Raw genomic sequence first — 21,343 nt, 5'->3', positions numbered from 1 at the left:
AGGAATGAAAGCGGGGAAAATGAGTGGATCCGTGCTGACTGGGAGTAGTGGGACTGTACTTTTAGAGGACCAACAAAGGTCTTTTCTGACCAGGATACACATTGACTAATGCTGATATGGTAAAAGGTTTATTGGCTTTGCCAGAACCTCCAGAACTGGGTTTCTGCTTATAGTCTGCATGCTGGGTACCAAACAGGGTACTTTGCAGTTGAGAGAGAGAAAGATAGGAACAAATATAAAATGAAAAGTGGGAAATGGGGCCAGGATTAACTATATCTGCACCTCACTTGTGCAGCCTTTTGCTTTATGCTGTTAGCATCTAGATCCTCTATTAGTAAAAAGTCCTCGGGAGCTTTTGTGCTGCAAGCTAACTGGCAAGCACATTACTGAGCAACAGCAATCCTGTTTCATTAGCTGCAGGATGGAGCCAGGACCCTAGTTAGAGCAGAAATTCTGCCCCAGAGAAGCTGACACCATACCCTTCCAAGAGGTAGAATGGGACCAGTTTGCCTCCTCCATCCTGAGAAGGTCTCCAGGCACTGAAGAAGAAGAGGGGACAGTAAGGAGAGCCAACCAGCAGAAATTCAGATATTATCAAAGGGGAAAAAAGGGGGATTGGCTGCAGCAGACTTTGATTTTGTTTTTGTTGAAAGAAGCAAAGCCACTCTTTTCTGGAATGGTGTTGCATTTAATTTTCTGATTAAACAGTTTGGAGAGTACTGTTTCAAGAGAAGCATTCACAGGAAGATTAAGACACCCAGTTGCCACAGCCTTTATTATTATGAATGATCGAAATAAACTAGCTGGGAATGCCTCCTTAAAATGCTCTGACATTTATTGTGACAGCCACAATTACTACTCATCTGGTTATAAACAGTGCCATTTGTTGTTGTTTCCGTGCTGGTACTATGCTATAGAGCATTAGTAGGATGGATATTGCCCCAGTATTAGAGGGGAAGGAAGAGAAATGGGACACTGCTGCTGAGCTTCAGCATATGACAAGTGTTCATATACAATGTGTTCATTTATTTTTGAGGTGGAGGAGAGGAAGGAGTGATAACTCTGGTTATAGAAAAAGAAGATTTGTGTCTGTAATAGCAACAGTCAGGCATGCAACCTTACAGGTTATTTGTCCCCATACTGGGTGGACAGCCAACAGCGTAAAGCCCACTGATCTTCCTGTGTCACAACAGCGCTTTTATTTGAATCTCTGCTTCTGTCTTTTGCTCAGTCATATTTTTCTTCCTGATGACTGTGAATTGTGCAAGTTGCCATGATTTCTTCCGGGCAACACTTGCGCTTTCAGGGAAGACAGCAAAGGCACTTCCTAATAGCTAATTAGGGCTCCACGTTTTTTTCAGTAGCAATCATAATAAGACAGGAGTTGCCACTCATCAGCAGTCCAGTCAACTGCAGGTCCCAGACAGTATCCAGTGTTAGATACTTCAGCAAAAATTCGAGGAACAGTTGAAGATTAATGTGCTATTCACCGTTCTGCTTTTAACCTATAAATGTAAGGGCATATTTTGCATGTGCAAATGCTTTTTATACACTTCCTAGTTATGCATTTTTCTGGTATTCACGTAAGCATTTGGGTTTTTAACCCTCTAAGCTCTTGTCTTTCATGTTGTTGAAGAGCAATTAAATATACAGTTATATATCACTTATGTAAAATAGTTTTCCTTATTCTATTTTTAAATGTTCTATTTATCATCTGGTTCCTGTATCACGAGGTGGTAAAATGAATCCATCTTCTACCATCTCTGCTTCATATATTTCAGTAATCTCATATGCCTGCAGCACTGCACACTTGGTCTCCTTTTCCTGTAAAGGTTCAGTTGCAGCTCCTAACGGACCTGTATTCTTATGACTTGAAGTTATATTCTCAAATAAACCTTTACATGGCATTAGTTTCCATGTACTATTTCAGATATGGCACTGTCCCAGTATCACCTCTGTGCCTACATTTTGTCTGATTCACAAGCTTTACGACCAGTATCTCCTCAGTAGTGTAATTCTGGCACATCTTACATTCTCAGGATGCAAAATCAGCAGGATTCAATGAAAAAAAAATAAAACAGCTGCTATCTAATGTTTATCCGGTGAATTAAAACAACTTTTTTTTACTAATTAACAGCATCCCTTGGACAATTGTGTATTAATATTAATTACAAGTGTACTATTAATTTGGCTGGATTTAACTTACTGGATTTTTCCAGCTGGTAGGAATATGAAAAAAAATGCCTTTTTTTTTTTTTTTTAATATTTGATCACAGCTGTATACAATCTGTTTATTTTGTCAGGTGAAGTTTCAAAACTATGTGTAATAATCCATGTTTTGAGTATTAATGATCTACATTCTGCTATAAATACTCTTGTATCTCCCTTGAGTCCTTTACATAACACTGCGAATTTCCCCTTCTGTATTACCAAGGCCCTATATTTGTGATGCAGTCCTCTTTTAATATCCAGCACTATGTGTGTGGCCTGAATTCCTTCACCCAAAACTGACATCAAGTTACAAGGAAGGTGACTTGAGGAAATACAAGGAAAGCTGAGTTAACCACAGAACGTAATCTCTGTACCTGTTCTGCTAAATTGTCTATGAAGAGCACTCAGCTCATCAGATGTTAACTTTTGAATACATTTATATGGAAATGCTACTCTAGCTTCAGTGTAGACATCCCTGACGTAAACTTGAAGTAGATAGATGTGAAGCAAAATGCAGACTGCGAAAGCGAAATATTTGAGGAGTGAGCCTGTTAATCTTCTTCTGCAGCTCCACTTAACTTATTTCAAGTTAGTTTGAGTATGTCTGCACCAAGTCTAGGTGCTTACATACTCAAGACAGCTGCCAGTGTATGTCACTGCAATATTACAGAGGACCCAGTTTTAAGTGTGGGAGACTGCAGCAAAGAGAAGTCCTTTTGGGCCTGAGCTTCTGAATTTCTTAGTCATCCTGTATAGTTTCAGGCACTCCTCTTGGGTGCCTACATCAAGAAAAATTACCTCTCTAGCCTGTTTTCCATAACTGACTGAGAGAAAGAAACACTATCTGAAGTGATTCGGCCCATCTGGCATTAAAATGACCTTCCAGATAGGTGCATCTGCTGTACTGACAATATAGAACACATACAATGACTGTGGTCTCAAATTAAATACTTCAGTCTAACTAAATTCAGTTGATGTCATCCAGCCAGAGGGGTTCCTTCTCCCCACTGTTTGATTACTTTATTATGTGGATTAATTTCATTAACCAGGTGTTTATGGAGGTGGATAAAATAGATGGCAGAAAAATATTATCACAATATTGGTTCTTCATGAAAATCTCTTTCAGAAAGAGGACAACAGAGATCCAGAACTCCTTTGAAGTTTAGTAGCGATCCGACGGTGAACTCATGGGCTTGGACATTTTGTTTAGTTGCTTTTCATTTGCACAATCAGATCACTTTAAAGTGCTACTGAGTTTGTATATATGGCTGTAAGCTGGGTGTCAGGTACAGATGGACGATTTCAATTGGCTCGGCTTGAATAATAATGGTGAATTGCAATGATATATTTCATCCCCACTGCACAGCAGCATAGTGGAGCTTCAGTGATGCTGTGGCTATGGAATCCTTAGAAAATAAAGGGGCAGAAAAATCTAGTAATAAATCATCTGCCTCCTCCAGCTGCCCATGTTCCTCCCTGTCTGCCATTATTTTCATGTTTGCCCAGAAACTTCCCTGACACCTGTTCTGGGATGAGGAGGTCAACTGTTTCCGATAGTTCTGCTATTTTTCAGTTATACGTCACCAACAGAGATTCACTATGTCTGTACACATCTGTGTAGAGACACACCACATTCTTTCAAAAAGAAACATAATGCCAGTGGAATTGCAAAAAAAACCCCTTCGCTAAGTAAAAAGGGAAATAATATTTGATGCTTCTTGAAATCACAAAACAAATCCTATTCACCTTATGCACATGAGTATTGAAAACCTTGTTTTACTCAAATAGAAACTTGAACAGAATTTGACTTTATAGTAGCTTACAGCATCTTTTATTGCTGTGGTTACCTTTGTGTATAGATAGTAATTTTTTTAAGTATTAGTTTAATAAATATTCTTTCTTTCCTTTTTTTCAGGATGTGAATTTATCCTGAAAGAAGAGATATTCTAATCTTTAAGGGCAGTGGAGAGGAAACTGAAGCAGGGGGTGGTGTGGTCATTTTTAGCACCAGAAGCTTCCTGTGGAGCAGAGGTGCTCTCATTTCAGTGGTCACAGAAGGCAGTGGGGAATCTGACATAAATAAGTTTTAGTTCAGGTCACTTCTTTCCCTTTGCCTCAGCTCCTTGTTCTGGAAAAGAAATTACAATTATTTTGTCCTATTAGGCACATTGTCATTTTAGGTTAGGAATTATCAGGATTGTGTTGCATTATGCATTTGTAGTGCATTGGGTTTGTGATTTTGGCTCAGTTTTCTAGTTATTACAATAACACAAACAGCTAATAATAAATTAGAGATTATTGTGCAAAATATAGTCAGTCATGCAAGTCAGACCAAATTCTCTACATGAGAAGCCTCAGAAATGGGCCCTAATAAATTAGTGAACAGTTTATGTTCATTGAGTTAATGTTCAGGAGGGAAAAAGGTAACTTTAAATCATTACATATTTTCAGCTATGTCTGTTGAGTCTCTTCAATAATCAGGTTTATACACCATTTAAAATTAATAAATGCAACTAAATGCAAAAAATACCCAGCCACGATCTTAAGGTATTCCAACCACTGCAACACCTTCCTTTTCAGAACCAGAACACTGCGTATTAATAAGGAAACTTTTATTTAGAGCTGGATATGTCAGATCTTTTTTTTTCTCTATTCTGTTTTCTTTTGGACAGGATCTGTATCATCAGTCATATGACTGTGTCTGTGTCATGTTCGCCTCTGTTCCGGATTTCAAGGAATTTTACACAGAATCTGATGTAAATAAGGAAGGCTTGGAATGTCTCAGGCTGCTAAATGAGATCATTGCTGACTTCGATGATGTATGTACTTCTAACAACAATCAACATATAGTTTCAATCTTAATAACCCAGTGTATGCAACAGTAAGCAAACATACTTGAAAGGGAGAGTGGAAGAGCTGGTAGAAAATAAATTTTGTGTGCATAGTCACGTGGAAATTACTTACAGGGAGTATTAAAGGAAAAAGAAATTTATTTGGGATAAATCAGATATTGATCTGACATCATACTCAGTTGCTTTTGATTAGCTATAATGAGAATCCTATGTGTATATCTGATGGAGCAATTTTTGCCCTTTAGCTGCAGTTCATAAGGCAGTCATATTATATGTTATATATTAACTACGGTTTCTAAATACTGGTGCCTAAAGTCAGGTACGTAAATCTATGTCTCCTAAAATCACAGAGCTTTGTGTTATACCCGATCTGTGTTGGTCTCATTATACAGAGCATTGCTCAGTTGATACATAACTGACTCAAAGGATTGTATAAGTTTTAATATTCCATCCTCTGAAGTTACAAGCAAATGCAGAGTATGACTACAGATTGATTGTGAAAAGGCAGCTGTAAAGGTCTCACTGAGAACAGTATTTGTCTTAAAGAAAGTTATTACTGACGAAGATACTGCAAAAAGGCATTGACATCGTGTCATGACTCAGAGAGCACGGTCTGGATTTGTGGATCTGCAGCTATAGAGGGTATTTTAGCAGCAAACCCATTTGGAGAACATTGGAATGTTCAAAACAACCTGGGATACAAACTAAAATCCTTGGATTTTAGTCCCATTGGCATGGACCGTCCCATTGGCATGGAAGAGATGCTTACTTTCAGAAAGCTGCTTAAAGCTTAACTGTTGGCTCACATAGTGACTCCGTTCCAATGTCAAAGTCTACTGACTTCTAAGAGCTGTATATAGAGTAAGGTGGAATTTATTCTCATTACTATAAATTTAGTCCCTTTAATAAAAAGGTATTTTAGCAGACAGAAATCCCCTTTCCTTGGAGGCTGTAACCATTGTTTTATCCATCCTTAAGTCCTCCACCCTGTATATATTTGTGAAGCCATTTGGTGTCTATTAAAGAAACTGTTCCAAGAACTGACGCTCTCGATGCTGTTAGAGTAACAAGGCTGCTGTTTTGAATAATGAATAACTGTCCTTGTTTTACAGTTATTGTCAAAGCCAAAGTTCAGTGGAGTTGAAAAGATAAAGACCATTGGAAGCACTTACATGGCAGCAACAGGATTGAGTGCCACACCCAGCCAAGAACAGTGTCAGGTACAGGAAAAGGTTCCTGCTTAATAAAAAACATGTTCCAGTGAAGGCTCAAATTCTGTTCATTAAACTGCAGGTTATTAATAATGTTGTGGCCTAGTTTTTTTCTTATTATTGTAGATTATATTGTACTGGACAAGTGTATACTTTTGTTTAGAGGTCTCTGTGAATTATTGTTCTTCACACTGTGGTTTGAAAATGCCACCTCTGTATTTGCTAAGTCTAAAACAGGCCTTCTACTCAAAATACAATACAGCATTTTATTGCTACATGCTGCAGCAGAACTGGATTTATAGAGTGTACAAAAGATTGCAAGAATGAGTATGTTCCATAGGAAGCTGGGAGGGCTGAGTAGCCGTATTAGCCATACAGAACCCTCGGGCTCAGCACTGAGAACGTGGTCTTTTGTTTCTGGTTTATGTAATAGGGTGGGATTGGGAACTGCAGTCAGTAGAAATAAAGTTCAGAGAAGCCATTCATAACTTTTAAGCCAAAACCCTGCTTTTGCCATGATCTTTAGAGTACTACAGGTTAGCAACAGAGAGGCAGCAATTATGAATCAACACATTAGCTGCTAAGGATTAATGTGTTCTTGCCAAACTCATGTTCCTTCTAGACAGAAGCAATTAACATCTGAACTATAGACCTTAAGGATCCTGAGGACAAAAAAAAAAAGAATGATTTTAAATTAGCTCTGACATTTAATGCAGGGAGGTGAAGGGGATGAAGGAAATGCAGAACTGTAGACTGGAGATGAGAAGACAAAGAGGATCTCTCAATCACAACTTAAAACTAGCATGTGCACAGGAAGAAATTTATCGTTTGAGTTATTTCCACAACCTGTGAATCAAGAGATCCAAGTTTTAGTGTTCCTTTGGTGATATCGTACACATTTTCAAAGGAAATCCACCAAAACTCACAAGCTTTCAGTGCAGATGGCCAAAGATCCATGGATAACTGCAGTACCTAGCGTGGCAGTGGCTGACTGCTCAGCATGCTGCTGGGACCAGGTCCCAGCTTCAAACGAGCACCCAAGGAAGACTAAGTGCCTAAGGAAGGGGATTGAATACATCAACTGAACAGGGAACCATCTGTCTTAGCTAGGACTGAAATCCAAAGGAAATAGACTTTATTCATCTAAACAGCTGGTCTGGCAAGTGCCCCTATTGTCCCACCTGGGCTGATGCGTCTATGAATCATGTCCCAAAGTTGTCATCTGTCCATCTCTTCTGTCACTTTATAGCAAGTAACGAAGAAGATTCAGTCATTTCTCGTAGACATCAGTGAAACCATCTCTTATGAAATCATTTTCTTGTCAGGGTCCTACCCTGGGCTGTGGGATCCTGAAAATCAATTTTCTCCTCAGCCTGAGCGGACTAAAAAGAGTACTTAGAAATCAGGCTACACCGTTGACGTATGAGGAGACATTAAGTCTATAGCCTTTAGAAGTGGTACAAGCTTTGAGCTAGTAAATTGGGGGACAGAGGATGGGTTGCCTTCTTCCTCTCTTCCTCTTGTATTTTATTCATGTTCAGGTCTATTAGATGTTCTCAGCGGTGCTTGCTTATCTACCAGGTGAGATCAGTGGAGGCACTCTTAAAATTGTGAATTTCACTGAAGCTTAACCATTAACTAGGGTGTCGAGCTGTGCTACAGTGAGAGGCAGAAGTCTCTGTGGGTCTGTTCACAAGCATTATTTATTATTAAAGGGCATAAAATAGAAGCAAACACTTAGAGAAAATTAATGAGCAAATCGTAGGCACACATAGACACTGAGTGCCTGTGAGGTTATATAGCAGTTTATGGGTTATTTGACAATCAAAACATTAGATTTGACATGTTTTGGATCTGTCATCTCTAGACTGCCTGACTGTGTAAGTAAAATACATCCTGGTCTATTGGCCATTGATTGATCTAACTGATGCCAGACAGGGCACCATCTTCTACATTAATTTTCTTCTGCTTCCTCCTGGCATTAGCACATCCCTAAGGGTTTAAGTGCTTTCAAGTGTTCAGGATATTTTAGTTGTATTCTCTTAGCAACTAAGGCTAAGGAAAATGATTTTATTCTGTTTGTTTGACTGTTTAAATTCAGGAGCCTGAACGACAGTATATGCACATAGGAACCATGGTGGAGTTCGCCTTTGCCTTGGTGGCGAAACTGGATGTCATAAACAAGCATTCATTCAATGACTTCAAGTTACGAGTAGGTACGTATCACAGGATTTTTATGAGAATGTATCATGGAAGAAGGGGAGAATTCATTGTGAAATAGCAGCTGATTAAAGTGTTAGCAGAACTGAGCAAAAAGGCCATGATAGTAAAGAGCACCATCTTTACCCTCTTTAAACGCAGCCTACGTGGTATTGCTGTTAACCATAGCTGCTGTAGCAATGTTTCAAGGCAGGACTCAGAAAAGGGCACTATTCCCAAGTAAAGAATGGTTGAAAAATACATTCCCATGGCTCTGAATTGTTTTATGGTAACTCTATAATAATTATTCTAGAGTTTGTTTGTTAACCTCATACATTTTTTAAGCTTATCAGTACCAAAGGACACACGAAGACTCTAGACGGGGCTTTATAAAACCACTTAAATAGTTTTGGAGGACAGGAGCTATAAGGGGCCAATGAGGCTGAAGTTTGAAATATTTTATGTATGTATGTACTAAACTCAAGCAAGAATACAAAATTCACCCTTTCCTTCCCAATGTTAGACAAAGGAGGATAATTCTCTTTGTTATTCTGTGGTTATTGACAAGTAATAGCAAAGAGGACCAGTTGTTTATATTTGAAAGGGATATCCCTTATATTTCAGCCTCTAATTGTTTCCACTTGTGCATCATGGTATTTTAAAAAAGATATAGGCAGCTGCAGTAAGCCACGGAAAGCATGATGAAATAAATGAATTCAGAGCTGGTCAAGAACCATATGTTCCAAAATGTTTATTTCCTGATAGCAGTACACAGCAGTTTTACAATGCAATATGTAACTTGAAAAGTGTGAAATGAAAGCAGTAAATAAATATTGCAAACCCATAAATCCTGTAAACATGTCAGAAGTATTGGATTTCTAACAGTTATTCTCCTGTCTTGTCTTTTTCTTGCTGCACTGCTTGCTATTCCTTTCGGCTTCTCCTTTCATGTTTATTTCACAGTGCCACCCACTGGCAAAACTTGCTATCTTCTGACTTGAGATATTCCTGTGCTCCTGAGAGCCCTTCTTTGCCAGTATGTTTCGTATTCCTCACTAGAGTTAAAAAACGACAAAGCAAATCTGAAGTATGCTTCCTTCTCGGAGTGTTACAGAACTGGATGGGTTTAAAAGAATCGTGTAGCCATCTATTCCTGTACAGAATAAAAGTTTTTCTTGCCATAGATGACACATGCCACATACTTGTGAACATATCAGCAGTGTCAGTACAGATAAAGAGCTCCTCAGTGTCAGGGCTAAATCCGCAAACTGATTAAAGCATTACTGACTGCTTTAAAGTGGGGACCATGAAGCAAACTTTCTAGGGGAAAAAGAAGATACCTGCTTATGATTTTTAAAGTGTTTGCTATAGGTTCCAGAGAAGTCAGACTCCTTTTCTTCATGAAATGAGGAATGATTAAATCTACAAAGGGACACAGGCCCTAAACTGGCACTTCTGCCACCTTAATCCAATATAGGCACCACTGAGATCTTCACTTCCCATCTTCACTTCACTTCTTCTCCACTTCCCACCACCACCTGGCCATGAAAGCATCTGATATCCATAGCAATTAGAGCCACAGAAACATTTGAGCATCTACCTCCCACATAATCCCTGCTGCAAGAATTTAAATCCACACTGCCATTTGTAAAAATCTTCCTCAGCCAGCATCTAAGCCTGGAATTGTTGCAACTCACTAGAGGGCTCAGCTTTCAACCTTCATTTTCTGAGTGCCTGAAATGCTAGTTGTGCCTTAAGAGGTACACAGCCTACCCTGATGCTGTCAGGCAAGGGAAGGGAGCACCTAGATTGTATTTCAGGCACTCCTCCCCTTCTGTTAGCTAAGGTGCTTGATTTGTTAGACAAGCTCAGATATGCTTTTGCGGCAAGTTTTGCACAGGTACTGCTTTTTTCAAAACAGAGGCTGACACGTTGTTTTCCATATAGCTTCAAGGTTAGAACATTTGTCTGTGTTGTAGGTGAACTCAATTTGCTTCCTGCTTTTGGTTGAGGCTGCTCAAGCACAGGGATCTCTGTTCCCTGGAGAATGCTATAAGCCCAGGCTGTACATACTTTGGAATGAGATATTCTCTCTCTGTACTGCTGAACAGTATTTGCTGAGCAGTCTTTGCCTTTTCATGGAATAATTAAATGTCACTTTGGAGACAAGAGAAGGAGACAGATGGTATCATTAGAACATTCACCTAGATTGAGAGTACTACTCTTCCAGCCTTGCCCCAACAAGCATTCATGTGTGTCATGCGAAGAAGACGCGCACTAGCAGAAATGACATAGAGCAGCACATCCCAGAATGCCTGGGTGGCAAAAACACATTCCTAAGAGATACGGGTAGAAGTCTCCCCAAAGGAGGAGGGATCTGAAGCTGGCTCTCCAGCCCCTGAGGTGTTACTCAAACCATCAGCAGTGGTGGTTCAGGAAGGAGGTGGAAAAAAACCCACAAACTCACCTCCTGCCCATTGTATTTTGTAGGAAAGTCCCACCACACTGTCCATTTCTGGACCATGGCAGAGCGTATGCCACACACATCTCTTCAGTATTCCCTACTAGCCAGCTTGGGCTACTCAGCAGGTGGCTTTTGTGGATTCCACTCCCAGGTCCCTCATACTTTCTACACCTTGGATGTCGTGAGGCAGAAATACACACGCATGACTTGGTGGTTAATACGGACTGTTGCAAGGCCCAAATCCCTTTGTGCATTTAACTCCGAGAACTTAGACAAATATTTATCAGGTTCTATCTGGTATCCTTTAGGGTTTGCATATTTTCTAAATTTAACTGCTACAGTCACTTTTCCCAGGGTTTCCAGGTGGGCCTATAGCCTGGTTGTTAGCCCATGCTGCCCTGTTACATATGATCCGTACTAGATGAGCCAGCCCTGAGATGCCTCCCCGTGCTACACTCACACTTTCATTCTGCTGCATAGATATCTATCCCTAGTGACGGTTTCTGTCAAGGAATTAATAGATGTCAGTTATGATCCATTGCTGTGGAGGTAATTTTAGAAATCCAAACTACTGACTTATCTAGGGTTTATTTCTCACTAGGTCTAACTTGGCTTTCGTGCTCACCGGTATGTATAGTTACAATTATAGCATATTTGACACTGGTTAACAATAGCGCTTTTAATTTTGCCTCCTAGTTTCCTTCCCTACTAGTAGAGTACAACTCACTCCCTTTACAAATGTAACGTAGGATACAAACTGACTGTCCAGAGTCTAAGGAGAGACTACACTATGTTGTTCTTCACTCTTACAGTGTGCATTTCAGAGGTAGCAATTTGTTACTTTTACTCCATGATTAATCAAATTATTTGAATGCATATATTTATATTGCAGTTATTTAGGACCACTGTATGGGCAATCCTGCCTTCAGAACAAGGCTTCAAATCCTTCCAGCTCATTCACATTAGTTTATTCTACATTTAAGAAGCAAAGAATACTGTAAAAGTCATTTGATTTGGCCATAAACTATTGCAGAGAGGAGAAGCCCTTTTCACTACAAGTAGAAATGAAATTATTGTATATCTGTTTTCCCAGAAGCTGCTGCCCTCCCACAGTGTGTTCCTCATGCTATCTAATAAAGGCAGTAGCAGGTTATTAGGATACTAATGGTTGAAAATATCAAATTTATTCAGGATGGGAGGGAGCTGTAAAACTAAAATTAGAACTAACTTTTGGCATTTTTATAACTAACATCCTCCTGCTGTAAATGGTTGCTAAAACAGTTGTGAACAGACTATTGGTTGCTGTACTCACTATGCAGCGTGGGCCAAATACCATGTTCATTGACTTAATATGGTACTAGATGCACTGTGTGTCCTTGTTTGGTGGATCTTCTTTTTTAATGTTAAGTTCTGATGTCTTCCAGGTATCAACCATGGACCTGTAATAGCTGGAGTAATTGGAGCTCAAAAACCACAATATGATATCTGGGGCAATACAGTAAATGTGGCCAGCAGGATGGACAGCACTGGGGTCTTAGATAAAATACAGGTAAGTCTTGGTTTTGTGCTAGTATTTACCTTAATCCTTTAAGTTTGGTGCTTAAAAAATGTTATATATTTGTACACTAAACAGTTCTGTTTTTTGGAGCTAAGGATGCCTACAGAAAAAAATTACCTACCAGCTGTACCTGTACATTTCAAAAGAATTAGAGCTTGGGCAGGAAAGTAAAGAATTAAAAGAAAATTACAGGGACAATGGGACGAGAATCAAAACTTTGTCTTGACCCTACAGAGGAATACGGTGGAGGAAATCATGGGTTGCCTGGAAATGCATCCCTAGATTAAGAGAGGATTTCAGGGAAGTCACATTTCTATTCGGTGAATTTCTAAACTCATAAAATACTAGTTACCTTATCTCTAAACAGCATTCCTGATGTTAATTATTTCTAAATAAAGGAAATTACCATAACTGCTGTACATCAAGTTAAATCCATAAAGCAATCATGAAACTTCCCTTTTAATGAATCATGCTGATTAATAATCTTTATAGATAATAATCTGTATGGATTATAGATAGATCTCTATAGAAAAGACCTTCAGTTTACTAACTTTCCAGCGATTCAAATTTAAGTATCTGCCTAGTATGCTGCCTAGCACTTTGGGATCCCAGCATGTGCTTGAGAGCACTCCAAATCTGTGATTGAGACTATTCAGAACTAAATAATGGAAAAGTACAGTTACAAACTGTTGGTCAAAACTGAAAACAGAAGGGATATGAAAGCAATGACATCTACAAACAGTTGCTTGCTTCACAAAGAAACGGAGACAGTCTGAGACAACTGATGCTGTTGAACAACCTCCGTCCTAGTGGGCTTTCACCGAAAAAGGCAGAACTGTTTGGTTCAGAAGTTTGGTTCATTGCCAGTTATGCAAGAAACTGGCAAGAGCAGCTCTGACAGATGATGCTAATGTCTTACTATCACTTCATTCACACAGCCTTAGAATTTGCAAAAAGATGGGGAAGCTTGGGTCTACTGAAATGAGAAACAGGTCCTGAAGTTGAGAAGAATGCTATATGAGGAAGGGTGTTGTCCCTAGAGCCATTTGTGTATCTGCGAGCCCTCTTTGGAATCCTAGGTGCAGAAATGGTTATACCCAATTTGATACTTGATGTAAGCAGTTAGAATCGGCATCCAGCAACAGGCTATTTGAAAGTTCAGGTGGTCAAACCTCACTTGAGACCTGTAAAGGCCTTGTAAGCATTATAGCAAAACCCTGATAATTGCTCAGAACATATGTTCTCATCACGCTCTGGAAGAAGATTCTGCTTTGCTCTGTTATCAATGCTGGTTGTATTACTGTATTGTTGCAGGTTACAGAGGAGACAAACAATGTCCTGCAAACACTGGGGTATATGAGCACTTGCAGAGGAATAATAAATGTAAAAGGAAAAGGAGAATTGAAGACATACTTTGTACATACTGAAATGACAAGATCCCTTTCACAAGGGAACGTGGCATCTTGAAGATTGCTTGTACGTGTCATCAATACCATATTTTCAGGAAAGTATCACGCACTTTTTAACTACATTTTGGCCCTTAACATGCGTGCTATTTTCTGGTATGTGGCACTTATTTTACTATGGCTGCAGAATAGTCCCATGAGCCATCATTTTGCACCTTGATTTCCTATGTTCAAGGACAGTTACGATGTACGCTATAGGACTGGAAGATTGTACTGCTACTTGCACTGTTATTCAAAGACAAGAAAAGAAGGAATAGGAATTAAAAGGCGATAACTCATCCTGAAAGGACTAAAAAGAGATGTTAGTGACAAATGCGGGGAAAAAAGGCAATAAAGCTAGGGGTGCATACTATTTTCTGATGCATGGTGTTTTCGGGAAAATACAGTCGCTCCCCAATAGCATCCACTAATCTGGTATTAAAGTATACAGTATTTGTAAATAAGTTTACTCTGTCCACACATGATTTGGATGTGATCACCAGTTGCATCTCATAGCCAGGGACACGTTGGGTGGCTTGCTGGCATTCTTTCTGAAGAGAGAACTAACAATGCTGGAATAGTTTTGTACAAACGTGTCAAATGTTTTGAAGCTATCGTCTTTTGTAAGGTTAATTCATTAAAAGTTTATATGTACTTTGTCTTACTGTTGCTGTCTCTTAGTTTTGCTTCCTTCCCATTGCTTCTGTCGCTTTAAACCTGCGCGTCCTCTGCTGCTGCCGCTGCTGCTGCTTTTTAGTCAGCAGTTAAACGTTGAGGCAGGCTATGGCCAGCTATCTCAATGGCCTCAATAAATAATATCTGCTAGACTTGCTATTGCCTTTCAGAAATCAAAGCACCCCTATTGTCTTCAGTCTTGGGTGGCATCCTAGGCACTTGGCAGTCATTTACTCCCTAGGTGATACAGAACACTTACCTCAGATCCACAAACACAAGCAAAACGGGGGATACTGGAGACAGTAGTAGTGTTGCTACTTTGCCACTGGTCTGCAATGCTTAAACAATAACTAGGAGAAGCTGTAGGAGAGAAAAAATGTTTTGTTTGTTTTGCACTTTGACAACCTCTTTTGCTCTTGCATGCCTTTCACTTAACCTTTACAATGCCGGATTTTATGGGATGTTTAAAATAACCTAATTTATCAAGACATGAGTATGAGTGGAAAGTACAAAAAATGCTACTTTGTGGATATTCAAGATTAATTTAAAACTCGTTGAATTAAAAAGTATCATGCTTGTGGAGTTTCATACAGAAGCCCGGTGAAAGACTGATAAAGCAGGTAGTTGTACTATCTATGCTCTTTTGAAGCATAGGTAGTACAGATTAATTTTTACTTTGCTATAATGAGTACTTGAAATTAACAAATTCTTTTAGTCATAACAACCTAACAAGACCTAAATTGATAAAATTCTCTTATTTACAAAATAGCATATAATTACAAGATTTTTTTCTGACTGCTATCTTACGAATATCTTATAAGTAAACTTATGCACTATTAGCTCTGGCATGCTAGGAAAATGTAAAAAGTATTGTTTTCTCATTCATAGAACATATATTTACATTTATGTTATATTGGTGTCCTTTCAGAAGGAGTTCCCAAAACTGAGGCTCTCAAATAAAGGTCATCACAGCACAGTCTCACTGACCGTGGCACAGTTTACCACCGGTAGCCATCTGCCCACTAGCAAATTCGAATGGCAGTAGATTTCAAAATGCCTACATCTGCAGTGAAATAGACAATCTGAATTTCGATCCCTTTAAGTTAGTCTGAAATCAAAATGCAAGTTATTCCAGTTATGTCCAACATAACACACTTGACGTCTCACCCAGAGCTGGAGACTTTTGATCAGTAACTCTCCAGATAGGTGCTCAGTCTAATAAAATCTCATTAAAAACATTCTGTTGTCTTTATGATTTCTTCCTTTTAATTAATAAGTTAAGATAAATATTTTCCAGTGGAATGAAAGACTTTCCAAATAGCTCACATGGCTGCAGAAACAATGTCTCAGTCATTGCCTACAACAAGCTATCATTTAGCTCTGCTTTAAGACTTCTAAATCCCTCCTTTCCACTTACTATAAATTTGTCATAGGAACACAGAAAAAAAAATTATTAATCTCTTAAACTTTGAATGTACTTTGGGCCCTTAAAGTCATTCTGGTATTATCAGAGGTTAAAGCAATCATTTCTTACTGTGGATGAAAACCCTTTATGTATAAAAGGTGATTATATTGTATTGTCATATCTATGTGCAGCTGTCAGGTATAAACTGTACATTCAGGATTTTGCTTTTCATTTGTATTCTTGCACATCAGTAGCAAACCTTGTACCTAACTTGATAGCCTTGCTTCTATGATTTTGATAAAAGTTAACCAATATTATATTTCTGTAAGCCATGAAACGTTAAAACATTTGAACGGCTGTGAGCTGACTGGTCCAATGAAATATAAAGAAAGATATATACATGCCCTCCAAGATCATGTTGAAGATGACCTTGTTCAGAGCACTCATGTTTCACTGGTGTTCTGCTCTCATTTTGTAGTTGCATTCAAATTCTTGTAGCCAAATCCTGCTAAAGAAGAAGAAAGTGGGCAAAAGATGATTATACGTGCAGTATGATGTCCAAAGAAAGGTGCATACCATCCTCTCTCTAGCCTTCAGTTGCTGAGTATTATTATTATCTTTCTAGTGCCGAGAAGCTATTTGTATCCAATAAATACTTTTTGTCTTCCAATGCATTTTACATCTACTGTTTATACTGTTTTATTTTTCCTCTGTCTAGATTGACCCGGAGTTCTTGTATCCTCTTTCTTCCTCTCCTGCAGTGATTTTATCTGCCTTAATAACTGGATATAACACTGTTCATGTATCAGTGTGTAACTTGAAAAGCTTTATGATAACCATACAAATCAGTATTTGCCATTCCATATATTCTACATCACAGTAAGGCTCAGGTTCTACAGCTTCCATGTTGATGCCATAGTTCATAGGTCACTAGTGAACCACAAAGGGCATGACTTCAAAAAGTACGATGCAAATGTATTTCATACCGTGAGGCAGCAGCCAAAAGATCAATATAAGGGTGGTTCACTGTGGTCTGGGAAAATGAAATCCAATGGGAACACCTGGGGAGCCTGCTGGATTTCTTTTTCAAAGTCAATGCTTTGCTCCAATTCATGGAGGGCTACCAAAGGACAGGAAGAAAAATCAAACTTGCAAATATTTTTGTTAACTACAAACATAGTTAGGATTACCTGTAAATTGATGCTATTTAGCTGCTGTTTCTAAAAAGAGGCATTAGCATCTTAATTATGCTGTATGAAAAGCCTTTTTCATTCTCTTTGTATTTCTTTATAATTCCTCTATTTTGTAAAGTATCTACAGACCTTCCCTTTTTCCACCAAGGCACAGGTAGGAGTTCAACCTGCTTATTTCTAAAGAGACAGCTGTGTGCATCTGAAGGTAGAGCTGTTGAAAGTCTGTCCTGTTTTGTTTTCAGAGCTTCACAGCAGGACAAATAATTAGCTAAGTTGTCAGGATGCTTTATATAGCAGCAGATTCACTGTTAAAAGCAATGATTACCTTGTCCTTTGAGATGTAGTTTTCCTTTTGGTTGTACTTCTGTATGATGATATTTTAATTTTTCATTTTCAGATCGCATATTCTCCTTCACCTAACCTAGATACTGCCCTTCAACACTTTTTACAGGTGGACCCCAAACAATTTTATGACTAGGGCCTTTTAGTTTTATTCTTCCTTTCTTGTCTAAAATAGTGGAGTGACTCTGGGGAAGAAACGGATGTAGAATGAGACATAAGTGCCTTAAATAAAACATGTAATTAAGAGAGTGGTTTTGTTCCTTGAAGTACTTCAAATTTGTGCGGATTTGTCAAAAGTGGTGTATAAATCAGATGTAGCTGGTTCACCCTAAAGTTTGCTACATACTAATTTTAAACATTTTCAAATTTAAGGGCAGGAATTAATCTGCTCAATGGAGTTATTAATATGTCAAAATGCAAGATGAGGACATTCTAATTCTGTTTGGAACTATGAAGATATGACCCCCTTTTTGTTGTAGGATGCCACTGCTCAAAGCAAAGATTCTGCCAAGAATAGTTTGAAAATTTTTGATGGAGTATTTTTTAAATATATTTGTAGCCATTGAGATGCTTTTCCTGAAAATCTGGAAAAAAATGCATGTGAAGTATTTTGAGAGATTGACATTTCATGAGTAGAAATTTTCATGTTTGCATTCCAAAACAGTGTTACAAATTACAATTGTTATGAAAGTAATGTCCTCCTCATATAAATAAACTCTACTTACGGAGAGGGTTATTGAACAAAATATTCATCTGATTTGGTGAATTGGAATATCCATTCAGCAGGTATCAGTCAGCATACAAATAATAGTTGAAATTATATCAGTTAACCACTTATCATTTTATAATTCTTTTTCAGTTATTAAAATAAAAATAATTATCATATTTGAAAAGCATAATTCTCCAGTCCAGCAGTTGAAATTGTAGTCACAGGCCAACAAGGGAGTGTTTGCAATCTGCAGACCAAGGCTCAAACATAGTAACTGTGTAGATGATTATTTGAAACAACAGATATATTCAGGGAAAATTAAAAAATTTCCTGAGTAGCTCATGAACAAAATAAACCAACCCTGAAGACTGCAAAAGGTGTGCTGACTTCTGCATGTGATATACAGTTTTCTCTGTCTCCTTCAGAGGCAGAGCCTTCTCTGAAGAGCCCTTTTATTTGAGACAGGTAGTCTGCCACTAATCCAGGGTCTGGAAGAAACAAGCACTTACGTGAAACGACTGGCTTGGACCAAAGCTATGGCAGTGGAAAGGGGACAGAGTTTTTAAGCAGGTTTTGTTTCAGCCTTTTTTTCCAAGGGCCATCGGATGCAGCATTTGCTGGCAAAGGCTGTCTCTCCTTCATGGATCAGCTGAAGGTCAAGAACATACAGCAATCCGATACATGTTGAGGTCAAACAGCAAGGACGGGAGATTAATTGCTAAGCCTTAATTTGAGGCTTGCCATCGCAGCTCTAAGAGACATGAGTTTGAAGCAGGTACGTCAGCTTGTAGTAAGAAAATGGCTACTGTGGTTTTTCTGCGTTATCAATGACCCATGCAGTTATATGTCATTTGTCTTCTTTTGTCCATCCCATCTCCATCCCCCTGTTGTTGTCATCTTTGTCCTATCTATCGTCATTCCCCTGCCCCCCCCCCCCTTACCATTTGCTTCACAAATTCCTTTAAGAATTTTATTGCAAAGTTATTCCATAAGCCAGTTTGACATTTGAGAACAGCGACTCTGACATTGAGACACCTTTGTGACTATAAAAGTACATATCAACATACTTGAAGTTCAGGAGCCTTAGCAGTGGAACCTGAGGGGGATACTGGTCATCCCTAAAAAGGCTGGCAATTGAACATCTCCTTAAGATGCTGAATTCAAAGCAACTTTTAACACTTTGGTCTCTGAGCTCAGCTGTATTTGAATGCTTCCTTTTGACCATATAGATTAAAATTGCTCCATCGCTCTCTCACAGCTGTTTACATGTTCATATTTAAATTACTAAGGAAACAGACTGACCTCCCATCCTACTCTATAATGGGAACATAACAGTAGTGTAGTAGCAGTGCATGATCTAAGTCTGGCTGTAACGGGAACAAAAACCCCTGGGCACTCATATCCTGCTTCTGGGGAGTCTGCAAAAGGTGACCAGGAAGAAAAAGCCTTTGTAAGAGTCAAATAATTCTAAAGTAATTTATACCTTATTGGGAAGGAAAAAATGAACCGAAAACCATCATTTTAGATTATTTCAAATGGGTGGTTTAGGACAAATCTGTAACAAGCATCCAGCAGTATTTTTGACACTGAATTGCATCCAGATAGTGCAATTCAATTAATGTCATCTTAAACATTAATCAAAATGCACTACATGTGAACAGTGGAGGGAAAACTGGAGAGAAACATTTTAGATCTGACTTCAGAGCTCTTGCCTAGCTTAGTTGAGATTTCTGGCAAACAGTTTCTTGTGGCTCTATTTATAGCTGCAGCTTCAGCTGAGCTGCTTTTTATAAATGGGCTTGCTATCTCTTGGTGCTCGGACTAAATTACAAAAAAGCGCTTGCACAGTGGCAAACGTGTGTCTGCGTAGGAAGCTGATGTAAGGCAGCTGTTGGATTTTCAATTCCACTGCTTGCTTATGATGTGCTAATTTGGCCCATGCTGCAGAAGGAAGAGGACCCTAATTGGTAGAGGGATGTTATTAGATAAGCAGATGGGAATTGTCACGAATGATTTAAAAAAACACCCACCCAAGACTGTAGAGTATAAATACCTCCACACTGCACTTGTAAAGAAGCAAGAGGCTACATTATTCAGTGTGTTAGTGATGAGAGAGCAGCAGCTATATAGTAGGGATGGGACTTTTACATCAGTAGACCTGAATTATTGCATGAGTCCACGATGCCCAAAAGAATTGGTTGCAAAGATCTCTGGTACCCTGAATGTTTGGGTTGTGTTTTTTTTAATAAAGCTTGGATGTTCAGTAAAAATAAGATGCCTGGAAGAGTGCTGTTGTTAAAGTTTTTGCCAAAAGATACCAGTAGCAATAATAATAGTAATGCTGTACCTATGGCGCATTAGTTCTGCAACTGTGGTTGCAGAAAAGAAAGGTAAAACAAACCAAGCTCGGCAGAGATCCCCAAGCAGCACGGTAAGCGTAGTTACGTGTATGTCTTAAAGCAGGATAACCATGAGGTGCATACTCAGACCAGGAGCCAGGTGATACCAGCGTAGAGCAGTTTTAGAGTCAATCTCTTGTTAGAGATTTGCACCTGTGAGACACTTAAATGTTCAGTGTCCCCAAAACAAGTGTTTGCATGTGAGAGGGACTTCCAGCCACATTGCCCGAAATGGCCAAGCATCCTGTTAAGACCTGTGCCCGAGGAAATGTGGGCTGAAGAGACCCCATGTTCCCCTGAGACTTGGGATCCTCACCCTGGTAGGAACTCTGCGCCTCAGTGTGGTTTTATTCAACCTCTCCACTTCAAAGTGGATTTCTAGATTGGCGCACGGGCAAAAAGTCAGTGCCTTTGGGCCAGGCTGTGTTCTAACCTTCTTCCCCAGCTTCCAAGCACCGGGCAGGTGGCTGTGAGGGCACTGAAGCCCCCGGCCGGGCCGCGGGTCAGGCTGCTTGCGGAGATGGCCCTGAGGCCGCTGCTCAAAACTGGGCCCAAAAAGCCTCATCACGCCGGGCTGTCCGCACCTCCGCGCTTCCAGGTGTCATTAACACCGCTCTGTGGAAACCCTCGCAGCTCCCACGGCCGCGACCGCCAGGGCCCAGCCTCGCCCGGGGCGGAGG

General features: G+C 39.3%; 1 protein-coding gene across 1 annotated transcript in view; it reads left to right on the top strand.

Annotated features, from left to right (window-relative positions):
- The window catches only part of ADCY2 (adenylate cyclase 2 (brain)), a 209,993-nt gene extending 195,388 nt beyond the window's left edge, over nucleotides 1-14,605 (top strand). The window contains exons 21-25 of the mRNA XM_009883800.1: nucleotides 4,884-5,030; nucleotides 6,176-6,283; nucleotides 8,376-8,490; nucleotides 12,362-12,486; nucleotides 13,810-14,605. Coding sequence (XP_009882102.1) covers nucleotides 4,884-5,030; nucleotides 6,176-6,283; nucleotides 8,376-8,490; nucleotides 12,362-12,486; nucleotides 13,810-13,962 — 648 coding nt within the window. The 3' untranslated portion in view covers nucleotides 13,963-14,605. The remainder of the gene's footprint in view (nucleotides 1-4,883; nucleotides 5,031-6,175; nucleotides 6,284-8,375; nucleotides 8,491-12,361; nucleotides 12,487-13,809) is intronic.
- The last annotated feature ends 6,738 nt before the right edge of the window (nucleotides 14,606-21,343 follow it).

This window comes from Charadrius vociferus, unplaced genomic scaffold, assembly GCF_000708025.1.
Source record: "Charadrius vociferus isolate BGI_N301 unplaced genomic scaffold, ASM70802v2 scaffold103, whole genome shotgun sequence".
Classification (NCBI taxonomy): domain Eukaryota; kingdom Metazoa; phylum Chordata; class Aves; order Charadriiformes; family Charadriidae; genus Charadrius; species Charadrius vociferus.
Note: the sequence above shows the minus strand (reverse complement) of the source record. Positions and strands in the feature narration are given on the sequence as shown.